The following is a 14525-nucleotide window of genomic DNA, read 5'->3' as shown; positions in this document are numbered from 1 at the left end:
GCAAACAATTTGGAATTTCCAACATATGAAGAAGCGATGCAGTCTTTCCTCAACTCTTAGCCACTCTTGAGAGTGTGCAAAGCTGATTAATAACCTGAACCAGATTACAGGCACTGGTTACAGTGAGAATATTCCTCTTGAGTAGACAGCTTGATGACAACCAGTCAATATTCAGGTCCCCAAGAAAGTACACATCTCTGTTTACATCACATACACTATCAAGCATTTCACACATATTAGAATAGAATAAATAAAATAAAATTGTATTTGCCACATGCGCCGAATACAACAGGTGTAGAGCTTACAGTGAAATGCTTACTTACAAGCCCTTAACCAACAATGCAGTTTTAAGAAATAAAGTGTTAAGTAAAAAAGATCTAAGTTAAAAAAATAAAAAAATAAAAAATAAAGAGCAGCAGTAAAATAAAATAACAGTAGGGAGGCTATATACAGGGGGTACCGGTACAGAGTCAATGTGCGGGGGCACCGGTTAGTCGAGGTAATTGAGGTAATATGTACATGTGGGTAGAGTTCAAGTGACTATGCATAGATAATAAACAGAGTAGCAGCAGCGTTAAAGAGGGCAAATAATGCAAATAGTCTGGGTAGCCATGATTAGCTGTTCAGGAGTCTTATGGCTTGGGGGTAGAAGCTGTTTAGAAGCCTCTTGGACCTAGACTTGGCGCTCCGGTACCGCTTGCCGTGCGGTAGCAGCGAGAACAGTCTATGACTAGGGTGGCTGGAATCTTTGACAATTTTTAGGGCCTTCCTCTGACACTGCCTGGTATAGAGGTCCTGGATGGCAGGAAGCTTGGCCCCAGTGATGTACTGGGCCATACGCACTACCCCCTGCAGTGCCTTGCTGTCGGAGTCCGAGCAGTTGCCATACCAGGCAGTGATGCAACCAGTCAGGATGCTTCAATGGTGCAGCTGTATAACTTTTTGAGGATCTGAGGACCCATGCCAAATCTTTTCATTCTCCTGAGGGGGAAAAGGCTTTGTCGTGCCCTCTTCACGACTGTCTTGATGTGTTTGGACCATGATAGTTTGTTGGTTATGTGGACACCAAGGAACTTGAAACTCTCAACCTGTTCCACTACAGCCCCGTCGATGAGAATGGGGGCGTGCTCAGTCCTCTTTTTTTTTCCTGTAGTCCACAATCATCTCCTTTGTCTTGATCACATTGAGGGAGAAGTTGTTATCCTGGCACCACACGGCCAGGTCTCTGACCTCCTCCCTATAGGCTGTCTCATCGTTGTCGGTGATCAGGCCTACCACTGTTGTGTCGTCGGCAAACTTAATTATGGTATTGGAGTCGTGCCTGGCCATGCAGTCATGGGTGAACAGGGAGTACAGGAGGGGACTGAGCACGCACCCCTGAGGGGCCCCCGTGTTGAGGATCAGCGTGGAGATGTGTTGTTACCTACCCTTACCACCTGGGGGCGGCCCGTCAGGAAGTCCAGGATCCAGTTGCAGAGGGAGGTGTTTAGTCCCAGGGTCCTTAGCTTAGTGATGAGCTTTGAGGGCACTATTGTGTTGAACGTTGAGCTGTAGTCAATGAATAGCATTCTCACTTAGGTGTTCCTCTTGTCCAGGTGGGAAAGGGCAGTGTGGAGTGCAATAGAGATTGCGTCATCTGTGGATCTGTTGGGATGGTATGCAAATTAAGTTGGGTCTAGGGTTTCTGGGAAAATGGTGTTAATGTGAGCCATGACCAGCCTTTCAAAGCACTTCATGGCTACAGACGTGAGTGCTACGGGTCGGTAGTCATTTAGGCAGGTTATCTTAGTGTTCTTGGGCACAGGGACTATGGTGGTCTGCTTGAAACATGTTGATATTACAGAAACAGTCAGGGACATGTTAAAAATGTCAGTGAAGACACTTGACAGTTGGTCAGCGCATGCTCGGAATACACGTCCTGGTAATCCGTCTGGCCCTGCGGCCTTGTAAATGTTGACCTGCTTAAAAGTCTTACTCACATCGGCTACAGAGAGCGTGATCACATGGTGCGGCAGGTAGCTTAGTGGTTAAGAGTGTTGTGCCAGTAACCGAAAGGTCGCTGGTTCTAATCCCCGAGCCGACTAGGCGAAAAATCTGTCGTTGTGCCCTTGAGCAAGGCACTTAACCCTAATTGCTCCTGTAAGTCGCTCTGGATAAGAGCGTCTGCTAAATGACTAAAATGTAAAATGTAAATCACATAGTCATCCGGAACAGCTGATGCTCTCATGCATGCTTGCCTCGAAGTGAGCATAGAAGTGATTTAGCTCGTCTGGTAGGCTTGTGTCACAGGGCAGCTCGCGGTTGTGCTGTCACTGGGCAGCTCGCGGCTGTGCTTCCCTTTGTAGTCTGTAATAGTTTGCAAGCCCTGCCACATCTGACGAGTGTTGGAGCCGGTGTAGTACGATTCAATCTTAGTCCTGTATTGACTCTTTGCCTGTTTGATGGTTCGTCGGAGGGCATAGTGGGATTTCTTATAAGCGTCAGGGTTAGAGTCCCGCTCCATGAAATCGGCAGCTCTACCCTTTAGCTCAGTGAGGATGTTGCCTGTAATCCATGACTTCTGGTTGGGGTATGTATGTACGGTCACTGTGGGGATGATGTCATCTATGCACTTATTCATGAAGCCAGTGACTGATGTGGTGTACTCCTCAATGCCATCGGAAGAATCCCGGAACATATTCCAGTCTGTGCTAGCAAAACAGTCCTGTAGCTTAGCATCTGCGTCATCTGACCACTTCCTTATTAACCGAGTCACTGGTGCTTTCTGCTTTAGTTTTTGCTTATAAGCAGGAATCAGGAGGATAGAATTATGGTCAGATTTTGCCAAATGGAGGGCAAGGGAGAGCTTTGTACGCGTTTCTGTGTGTGGAGTAAAGGTGGTCTAGAGTTTTTTTCTTCTTTTTGCACATTTAACATGCTAGTAGAAATTAGGTAGAACGGATTTAAGTATTCCGGCATTAAAGTCCCCGGCCACTAGGAGCGCTGCCTCTGGATGAGCGTTTTCCTGTTTGCTTATGGCCTTATACAGCTCATTGAATGCAATCTTAGTTCCAGCATTGGTTTGTGGTGGTAAATAGACAGCTACGAAAAATATAGAAGAAAACTCTCTTGGTAAATAGTGTGGTCTACAGCTTATCATGAGATCCTCTACCTCAGGCGAGCAAAACCTAGAGACTTCCTTAGTATTAGATTTCATGCCCCAGCTGTTGTTTACAAATATTTACCGCCACCCCTTGACCCAAAACACACGGCCAAGGCAACAAAGGAGTGGCTCAAAAAGAAGCACATTAAGGTCCTGGAGTGACCTAGCCAGTCTCCAGACCTTAATCCCATAGAAAATCTGTGGAGGGAGCTGAAGGTTCGAGTTGCCAAACGTCAGCCTCGAAACCTTAATGACTTGGAGAAGATCTGCAAAGAGGAGTGGGACAAAATCTCTCCTGAGATGTGTGCAAACCTGGTGGCCAACTACAAGAAATGTCTGACCTCTGTGATTGTCAACAAGGGTTTTGCCACCAAGTACTAAGTCATGTTTTGCAGAGGGGTCAAATACTTATTTCCCTCATTAAAATGCAAATCAATTTATAACATTTTTTACATGCGTTTTTATGGATTTTTTTGTTGTTATTCTGTCTCTCACTGTTCAAATAAACCTACCATTAAAATTATAGACTGATAATTTCTTTGTCAGTGGGCAAATGTACCAAATCAGCAGGGGATCAAATACTTTGTTCCCTCACTGTATATCATAAGGCCTAGTTATATATCATAAGGCCTAGTTATACTTTAACACAGTGGTGTTAGGAAACCCCTGGTTTACAAGCCACATCAGGCCTGCAAGTCACATTATGCCGGCTTGCAAAGTGATGTGTAATTCCTATTGGAATCCAGCCAGAGTTAGGATATGCAACAAGTGGAATGTTTAATCACCCGCAACCTGCATTCAGAATGACTGCCAGGGTAGGGAAGATTGAATAGAGATTGAATCATTTTTGGATGAAGAAGCACAATGATTTTCGCCACCTGAACCGGTAAAATAAATTGGCCGCTGGACATTTCGAAGTCAGATTTAGCACATATTCAATCAGACCTACAAGATGAAACATTAAAATATATATGATTCACATATCAGGTAAGGATATTTATTGTAATTATGAATTCTTTGAGAAATACAGATACATAAATGATCAGGTAATGACTACAGATATGATACATTTCAGTATGTGGATTCGTTCATGCCTGAGTATAAAGGCTTAGATATGTCAGCATGTTCCTTTCCGGAGTTAGAATATTCTACAAATATGTAAGCGGGCATCAGGTGCGTGTCTTGAATGTATCTCACCCCAAATATCTCCCTGGTAGCAGGGAGATTTTGGAGGTCCGGATTGGATGCATGTAGAAACTGTCCCATTATGGAGAATCTGGAGAATCTGCGTATCTGGAACATGTCTACTCCTTATACTGTATCTAATAAAAGGACATCTATCCGGAAATATATAGATAAAGATATCCATTGATATTGACTCTTTTCGCCCAGTGAGTACTACTCACGGGCCGCTAACAATTTCTTTAGACCTACACCTAGTTCAGTTATCTAGCTAACAACCTGCTAACTTACTCTCAATAGGAAAATAGTGCTTTTACCCAACGTAGAAACCTAATATTCCACAAATGCCTTTGTAATTACAATGACAGGTATTTGTATCAACATTAGCTTTTTGTAATAAACAAATGTCTTAACAGGGTTACATATTAATTTCTAGGGCACCTGCTTCAGAAGTAGCTGGAATTCCACATTTTGTTTGGTTACAGCCTGAATTTAAAATGGATTACATTTTGTCAATGGCCTACACACAATACTCCATAATGTCAAAGTGGAATTATGTTTTTATTTTATTTTTTATAAATCAATAAGTATTCAACCCCTTTGTTATGGCAAGCCTAAATAAGTCCAGGAGTAACAATATACTTAACAAGTCACATAATAAGTTGCATGGACTCACTTTGTGTGCAATAATAGTGTTTAACATTATTTTTGAATGACTACCCACACATACAATTATCTGTAAGGTCCCTCAGTTGAGCAGTGAATTTCAAACACAGATTCAACCACAAAGACCAAGGAGGTTTTACAATGCTTCGCAAAGAAGGGCACTTATTGGTAGATGGGTACAAAAAAACAAACAGTTACAGAGTTTCATGGCTGTGATAGAAGAAAACCGAGGATGGATCAACAACATTGTAGTTACTCCACAATACTAACCTAATTGACAGAGTAAAAAGAAGGAAGCCTCTACAGAATAAAAAATATTCCAAAACATGCATCCTGTTTTCAACAAGGCACTAACTTAATACTGCAAAAAATGTGGCAAAGCAATTAGCTTTTTGTCCTCTATACTAGGTGTTATGTTTGGGGAAAATCCAATACAACACATTACTGAGTACCACTCTCCATATTTTCAAGCATAGTGGAGGCTGCATCATGTTATGGGTATGCTTGTATTCGTTAATGGCTAGGGAGTTTTAAAGGATAAAAACACGAAAACGGAATGGAGCTAAGCACAGGCAAATTCCTAGAGGAAAGCCTGGTTCAGTCTGCTTTCCACCAGACACTGGGAGATGAATTCACCTTTTAGCAGGACAATAACCTAAAACATAAGGCCAAATCTACACTTGCTTACCAAGAAGACAGTGAATGTTCCTGAGTGGCCAAGTAAGTTACAATTTGACCTAAATCTACTTCAAAATCTATGGCAAGATCTGAAAATGGTTGTCTAGCAATGATCAACAACCAGCTTGAAGAATTTAAAACATAAAAACATGTTGTCATTATGGGGTATTGTGTGTAGACGGGTGAGAAACATAATCTATTTAATCAATTTTGAATTCAGGCTGTAACACAACAAAATGTGGATCAAGTCAAGGGGTATGAATACGTTCAGAAGGCACTGTAGCTACACCGATATGGCTGCATTCTCCCCTCTTAGTCAAACATGGTGGAATGTGGACAGTTTTTACACACAAACTCACCACCCTAAAATGGGTTTTATCAGGCATAATGCAACATGTCCAAATAAGGTTCTATGTACAGGTTTATTTAGTGCTTACACATTACATGTCAGCGATTTTACAGATGTTAGAAAGGAGGGGGGAAAAACAGGGGCCACTACATTTTTTGTTGAATCCTGTGAGAATATCCCACATGTCATACATGATTTATTACCTCTTAATGTGTGAGTTATTGACTACTATTGACATGAATAACTGAACAGGACGGCAGTAAAGGCAGACCGAAAATTATTGTTTGGACAATACTAGTTATCCCAATATTACCATACAACATAAAGTGAGCTGTTTCACTTGTCCTGCCATAAAAATACACTTTAAGGTGGTGCTGAAGTTGTCATAATTATGTTAACATTGAGTTGTGTAAACATTTCAAGCAAATTGCATGTTACAACTCTGTCATGCATGTAGCATTCATATTGTGGAGCAATATTACATACAAAATTCCCTATTAAAACTATACATTTACAATAGCTCTCCTACCATTATCTATCAGTAAAGGGAATGAAATGCCTCAAAGGCATGTTAAAGAGGGGTAGAGGAGACTTTTTCAAATAGAAGTGTTTGTTATGACAGGGACATTGAATCAGCTAGTGTTCATGAACACTCACGAACTGTGGGTTACAGCAGACAAGAAGCCCTACTGTTTTACCACTTCTGCAATGGCTGCATTCTTTGGTAATCACTTCTGTGTCACTGGTAATAACTTTCTGAATGGTGTTCTGTGTAGATGTCAGTGCTTTGGGGGAAATGCAGGCAACAACGCTTCTCCTCAGTCCGTGAGATTAAATCTACTGCATGTCATTTATAAAGGTCTAACAAATAGGATACACTATCATTCATACACTTTCAACAGAAAGGGTCAAACAATGTCCCAATGTAGTGTACGTGAAATACACCTGCATTCTTCTCTTGATATGTATTTATATGCCATTATCCGCCCCTCTCTCAGCTCATCTCTATGCCGTGCTCCAGCTCCATGACTGGTCTTTCCTCAGGGCTGTAGTCTCGGTCATCACGCTCCACATACCTCTGCAGGGTGCTGTAGTACTGTTCACTCTTGGAGAAGGTGTAGAGGGCGGAGACCTCCTCCCAGGCCTTGTGGTTGGGGAATGGGAATATTTCCGGGTCACGGTTCTCAAAGAAGCTCTTTAGGTTCCTCTCGGCCAGCTTGGATGCGTACTCCATAGCGAATGTGTCGAACTGCTCCTTCTCCTTTTCTACGTAGCGCTTCCAGAAGGTGAGCTGCAGGTAGCTGACCTTCGAGCGGCAGTTGGTGTAGCAGGTCCCGAGGAGCCCTAGAACGGCTGAAATTATGATGATACACCAGCCCAGTATCTGGGGATGTACAGACATGAACCAAAACTCACATAAAATGAATAAACAATGCCAACAGTTTTTAAAATGAAAATAATAATAATAATTCATTAATAATAATAATTGTTAATAATAAACTTCTTCAATACTGTTGCTTTACTGTCAGTTGAATTACAAACAGTAAAGTAAATCAATGAATCACACCTTCATTTTGGTCTGACTCGTACCAGCATTTGCAGCTGTATCAATAACCCATTGACAGTGAAAAATATGACATTATTCCACCATACAAAAGTCACAAACAGGGTCTGATTGCTGCTTGCACTCACCTGTGACTGAGCCCGGAACATGAACAACAGCTCCATGCTCTCGTCACTGGGCAGCTTGGACTTGCTGCAGGGCACGCGGGCCAGCTCCTCCCGGCACATCAAGGTCTTGTTCTTACAGAACAGATCCACCACCAGGTTCTCATCCAGCCCGCTGACGGCACACTCGTAGAAGGTCCCGTTCAACAGTGCCACACACAGCCACATGATAGGGGCCACACAGGCACCGGAGAAGATTTTGACAAACACTTTGAGGCAGTTGAAGCAGTTGCCCCTGGGGCACAGCTTCATGGGGTTGAGGCAACAGCCAGTGTAGAGGCGCCACAGCTTGCTGCTGAAGAAGAGACCCAGCACCAGCAGCACCAGGCCTGGGCCCAGCAGGAAGGTCAGGCCGTATGCAAAGTTCTGGTCGTGGTTGCAGGGGCACTGGAAGGAGACCATGGAGAAGATCCGCTCTCCCCCGACGGTCAGGAGGGCCATGAAGCTGTAGCCAATGGTGGCCTTCTGGTTCATGAAAAAGCGGAGGACGGTCTGGAAGTTATCCATGGTGTCGACAAGGAGTTTTCACTCACGCTCCGCAAAAACCAAAATAATGCAAAGAGAATAGACAATTAGAAGAACAATACAGTGGTGAAATAGTTTAGACGCGAACGGCTACTTTTGGAATGTATGTATCCAACACTCACTCCACTCCCTGTACTGTCTGAGCCAAAGGCAAATACAAACACACTGAAGCCCTTCTGAGCATGTTTCTGCCCCTCCCTTTCCCTCCCTTCTGTTCTTTCTCTTTCACTCTTCCTCCCCAACAACTCCTCCCTCTTTTTCCTTACTTTATCTCTGTTTCCCGCCCTTGTCCGCCCACTTAATCCAATGAGATTGTCTGTATTCTCCCACTCTCAAACCTCACCCTGATTCTTCTTTCTTCCTTCTAAATGTCCCTTTCTCTCTCACTCCCCGCTCCTTTCCTATGCGTGGGTAATAAAACAGCAGTGACCAAACTGGCTGAGATCCTGCAGATCTGGTTTTTGACTTCAGACCATGCAGCTGCCGTTGTCCTCTGAGAGTGATGTCATATGACAAGCAGCCAAAGGGTCATGCAGTCTGTCAGAAAAAGAAACATATCTTCACTTTAACCAGATTCATTTAAATTGTTAGTTGAGCAGTTCAGCACAGTGATTTCAGCACCATGATTTATTATCTGTATTAAATGCACATACAGCTTGACCCAGATACAACATTATACAGTATATGCAACCAACCTTTGCTCTCTCTCTCTCGCCCTCTCTTTTTCTTTCCCTTTCTTTTACAGGCACAAAACACACACACAGGAAGCAATGTGTTATTTCAGCACTAAGGCTACAATGCATTCATTAGCAGTTTTAAAAAATGTAATGGAAATCAACAATAATGTTAATACTGAGCTATGCAAACTCATGCAGATGCATATCATGTCCTCTCCCACTTCCTGTAGAAGCCTGTGATGAGTTTCTATGCTCTACAATTCCCACAGGATGGAGCTATAGTCTCCTCACCCTAAAAGGCCTGTGAGTGCATTGATTTCTCCCACAGAGAAGCTTTTAACAGGGCTGTACTTGCCACATTAGGCACATCAGGTACTTAATCTACTACTACCAGAGATGGGCAAAGATACATCAAAATGTATCTTGTTACAAATTAGAAAAATACCATAATGACCAATGTATCAATGTATCTCTTATTCTTCAGAGCTTTGTGGCCTCCTATCACCTCAAATTCATTGCATTGGTGTCAGAAATGAGATACTGTGGGTGTGAAGTAATCAGAGGTGCAGGTGAAGGTGAAAAGGTGTTTGAAAGAAAGTCGAGGCACAGGACTCACTTCCCGAATGAGTGCGAGTACAGTGACAGTGTGGCAATAACATAGTGTGTTCCCTTTCAAAGTCAAGTTTACTTTCCCCTTTTAGACCAAATTCACTGCATTATCCTCATAACTCATACTTGTGCTTTAACTTTCTTTCAAGCTCCTCTACTCATCCAACAACAACTCCCATGGCCTCACACGATAGTACCATAAGATTTCTGATACCAATGCAGCAAATGTGGGGTGATATTGGGCCACCAAATTGTGAACCACTATACATTTTTTGTTTTAAAAGTATTTTTAGTATTTTGAAAATACTAAATACCATTCTCTGAAGTATCTTGTTACAAATAAAAATGTATATAATACTCAAAAGTAATTGAAATATGTATGTCAAATACTGTACATGTAACAGAAATACTGCCGATCTCTGACTAGTACTACTTAAGCTTTACAGAGAGATACGAATCTAACAATTACACTAAGTTTACATTCAATTCAGAGCTGATGTTCATCGCAGTTCACTTGTGGCAATGGTTGTGGCAATGGTTGTGGCAATGGTTGTGGCAATGGTCAGTTTACAGTGCAATAATATAAATAACAATAACGCAGAAATACTTTGGAAACCAAGCTTGTAAGGTCCATATGAATATTATTGTGGGTTAGCGTCATAAAGATGCTACTGGTAACAGGCTTTTCCTTGAAAGTATTTTGCAGTGCACTAGCTTACAGGAAGTAAATATGCACCTTATTTCATAGAACCAGATCATGCGTTTCCTGTTTAATGCCACAGACCACCTGTATGTAGGCCAAGTCTAAGGAGCATTAAAATACTGAAGAGAACAGAAAAGTAAAAGAGAAAGAAAGAAACTATTTTAAAAATGATTATTTCCCTTCTGAGCATAGAATTTCAAATAAAAAGCTGCAAGCAGCGCTGGTGATACAGTGAGTGAACTTTCAAGTAACAATATAAAATTGGGAAGAATTGTTATTCAAGTGAAGGCCTGAGAGTGGTTGATCAGATAATGTGATTGGTCTTTCTACCGAAAAATCCCCTGATGCGCAGCAATAATGATGATGATGATGATGATGATCACGAAGATTATAATGCTGACAACAATTCTCTATAATGAGTCATGACTATGATGATAAAAGAATGATGATTACAGATAGGTTCATGATAGTGATGCCGTCACTGCTGTTCCTATGATCATATGCATGCCCATTCACAGCATCATCTTGCCCTCATCCACAAAGGCGAGCGCGGCTGGATTAGCAGTGTCTGACCTGACAGACGACATCCTGTGGTCCCTGGCCTCTGCAGGATCATGACACGTCTCCACGTACTTGTGCAGGATGCTATAGTAGTGGTCTCTGGTGCTGAACCTGTAGAGGGACGAGATCTTCTCCCAAGCCTGGTTAGGTGGGGTGGTGACAGGGTCTGGAGGCATCTGCTGGAAGAAGCTCTTTAGGTTCCTCTCTGCAAGCTTTTCGGCGTGATCTGCCGTGTAGCTTTCCAGCAGGTCGCTCTCCCGCTGGGCATAGGCCCTCCAGAACTTCAGCTGCAGGTAGCTGACTGGGGAGTTACACCGGGCAACGCAGATCAACAGGAGGTTGAAGACCATGATGGAGGCGATCAGTAGCCAACCCAGGACCTGAAATCAAAACCAATACATTCAACACAATATTCAACTATTCTGCTTAACCCCTTACCTGGAATGCCTGAGTTAATGTCACAGTTATAATTACCCACATACAGTATACTGCTCAAACTCAAACCATATCTATAAAAATAGCAGGTAGCAGGGGAATGTATTTGGGCAGTTTACTGTTTAGGAATGGTAGATTCATTTCAGAGGTGTTTTGGTCATCAATTAATCCACCACCTCTTTACACAATAGGAAGCAGTGTTTCCCTTAGGATTTTTTTCAGCAGCGGTGGCAAAGTTAGCATAGCGTGGTAGCGGGTGTGGCCAATGGTGCGATCTCCAACCATACATTTTAGAGGCCCTCCTCTTAGCTGCAGAGACACCATTTTGCTGTTTTAAAGGTAATTTCCTGCAATTCTACACATTTTGTCATGGGGCTTGTGCCATGTTCTTATGCTATCTGAGTGACTCAAACATTCTAACAAAATCAATGGGGGCGCCATTATCTTTTCTACATACTTTATATCTGGTTTTAGCCTTTTAAGTTTACACTGAAAACGTTCTACCAACCCCCCAAAAAACACATCATATTTTTTGTAGTGGCTGCCATGCTTTAGCAGTGGCGGCCCACCACTGCTAAATTAATATATGGGAAACACTGGGAAGTTTTGTACATTAATGAGAACAAGTCTTACAGAAAATGAGTCAGACTGAAGAAGAACTGACATTTTATAACAATGGAATTCTTATAAGTAGCCTATGCTTTAGGGCACTTCTGCTTTGGGGCACTTCTGCTTTTGTTGTGATGCAACAACTGCCTTCAAAGCAAAAATGTGTACTTCATAATGTCAGAGGCTCAGTTTAAAATATAATACAACTCCCTTAGCTGTCAGAACACATCCAGTGGTGTCAATTACTGTTTACAGAAATCTGATACCCGTCAGTCGAATCACCTACACTCCAACAGGCCATGAACAAAAACAAGGATAGCCCACTAAAACATATAGAAGTGTGTAAAATGGGACAAAGAAGAAAGGATATTATCTCACCTGCGACTCAGCGCGGATGGTTGCCAGCACATCATCCCTGTCAGATTGTGGCACATTGGTGGCTCTCCCGCAGGGGAATTTATAAAGTTCATCCTGGCACTGCGGACTCTTTCCATCGCAAAGGTGGTTTGTGAAAACCGTTACATTGACTCCAGTGATGGCGCATTCAAAGTAATTGCCATTGAGCAAAGCGACTGCAATCCAACTTACAGGTGCAACTACTGCTGTCGTGGTGATCTGAAAGAAGACCACCCCACAGGCGCAAAAATACTTAAAACGACAAAATTTGGATTTGCGTAAACACAAACCTGTAAACAATTTCCATGTTTTATTGCTCATGATGTAACCTAACACCAACAGTGCCAGAGCAGGCACTAAGAGAAACACCATGCCATATGAAAAGTTCCAGCCGCTGCAAGGACATTTGAACACCACCGACGAAAATATATGTTCCCCGCATGCAGTTAACAACGCAACTAAACCAAACCCGAGACTAGTCTGCTGATTCTGAACAATTTTAAGAACAGTTTTGAACTTATCCATCTTTCCAGACGCACAGGACTCACAGGCACTTCTGCTAATAGCAAATCACGGGAACCATATAAATAGAAGTGACAGCTATACTTTCACTTCCCTTGTCTGGGTGCGCCTGTCCTCTCTGGTGTGCCTCCAACTCAGGGTGTTGTGAACATGAAGTCACTTCACTAGGCTACAGTTTATTTATGGACGATACAGTGAGGGGATTCTATTAATTCCCATGCCTGCACCGCAGAGTCGTCATGCGCCCCAAAAATCTGAAGTGGCACAAAGTATGTGAGGATGGCTGGGGGGTGGTCTGGAGGGGTGCTTGGGCCCCATCTGTAAATTGGAGAATCTAGCATTTTTCAAACACCTGAAACAGCTTTTTCTGCATATTGTAGGCATACTTCTTGAGCTGTCTGTGTCCTCCTGACTGGTGGTAAAATATATATATATAAAAAATTAAAACATGCTTCTCTGCATCTCTGCTCACATCTGGGTAAAAGATGGAAAGGAATGTGAGTCTTATTCAGTACATTTAGTAATTGCTTGCTTTTCTAAACTCTACCAACCTTGCCAGCAGGCATGCCAGCTAAGATAGCTACTCTAACTTGATTGATATCCTGAAATGTCTTCTTCGTAGCTAGTTATGAGGTTGGGAGATTGGGAAACTATCTGGGTTAGCGAAAGTAGTTTTAAAGAGAAACAAAACAATATATATATATATATATATATATATATATATATATGTGTGTGTGTTTGTGTGTATATATTTAAACAGGACAAATCTGATGGCATGATGCCTCTGCTCCTGTCTTATCGTGGGTCCTGTGTGATCTTAGGTAGGCTCTCTCTCTCTCTCTCTCTCTCTCTCTCTCTCTCTCTCTCTCTCTCTCTCTCTCTCTCTCTCTCTCTCTCTCTCTCTCTCTCTCTCTCTCTCTCTCTCTCTCTCTCTCTCTCTCTCTCTCTCTCTCTCTCTCTCTCTCTCTCTCTCTCTCTCTCACCTGCTGTCTCAACCTCTGAATGCTCAGCTATGAAAAGCCAACTGACATTTACTCATGAGGTGTAGTGGAGTAGGGGCCTACGTGTTACTCTATTCCACATCAGGTAACTGATGCAAGCAGTAGAATCAGATTTTAAAAAACAGATAAAAATACACCTTCTGGAACAGCGGGGACTGTGAAGCAACACAAACATAGGCACAGACACATGCATACACATACATGATAACATATGCACTATACACACACTTACACATGGATTATGTGTTGTAGATAATGCGTTTTTCCAGCAGCAGACTATGATCGATAATGTTAAAAGCCGCAATGAAGTCTAACAAAACAGCCACCACAATCTTTTTATTATCAATTTCTCTCTGCCAATCATCAGTCATTTGTGTAAGTGCTGTGATTGTTGAATGTCCTTCCCTATAAGCGTGCTGAAAGTCTGTTGTCATCTGTCTGTTGAAAGCCTTGTATCTGGTCAAACACAATTTTTTCAAAAACTTTACCAAGGGTTGTTAACAGGCTGATTGGTCGGCTATTTGAGCCAGTAAAGGGAGCTTTACTATTCTTAGGTAGCGGAATGACTTTTTCTTCCCTCCAGGCCCGAGGGCACACACTTTCTAGTAGGCTTAAATTGAAGATATGGCAAATAGGAGTGGCAATATCGTCCGCTATTACCCTCAGTAATTTTCCATCCAAGTTGTCAGACCCTGGTGGCTTGTTGATACACAACAATAATTTTTTCACCTATTCCACACTC

General features: G+C 42.4%; 2 protein-coding genes across 2 annotated transcripts; both read right to left on the bottom strand.

The window, feature by feature from the left end:
- Window positions 1-4867: 4867 nt before the first annotated feature.
- Window positions 4868-8445, bottom strand: LOC311110801 (calcium homeostasis modulator protein 5-like). Its single transcript, XM_084153366.1, has 2 exons — window positions 7710-8445; window positions 4868-7401 (listed from the first exon to the last, which is right to left on the bottom strand). The coding sequence occupies exons 1-2, from the start codon at window positions 8250-8252 to the stop codon at window positions 7012-7014; spliced, it is 933 nt and encodes a 310-aa protein (XP_084009492.1). The 5' UTR covers window positions 8253-8445; the 3' UTR covers window positions 4868-7011.
- A 418-nt stretch (window positions 8446-8863) lies between these two features.
- LOC311110249 (calcium homeostasis modulator protein 6-like) lies at window positions 8864-12798 on the bottom strand. The gene is made up of 2 exons (XM_084152989.1): window positions 12243-12798; window positions 8864-11200 (listed from the first exon to the last, which is right to left on the bottom strand). The coding sequence occupies exons 1-2, from the start codon at window positions 12783-12785 to the stop codon at window positions 10772-10774; spliced, it is 972 nt and encodes a 323-aa protein (XP_084009115.1). The 5' UTR covers window positions 12786-12798; the 3' UTR covers window positions 8864-10771.
- Window positions 12799-14525: the final 1727 nt, after the last annotated feature.

Source organism: Coregonus lavaretus (assembly GCF_964263955.1).
Source record: "Coregonus lavaretus genome assembly, chromosome: 3".
In the NCBI taxonomy this organism is placed as follows: domain Eukaryota; kingdom Metazoa; phylum Chordata; class Actinopteri; order Salmoniformes; family Salmonidae; genus Coregonus; species Coregonus lavaretus.
This window is presented reverse-complemented; position numbering and strand designations above follow the sequence as displayed.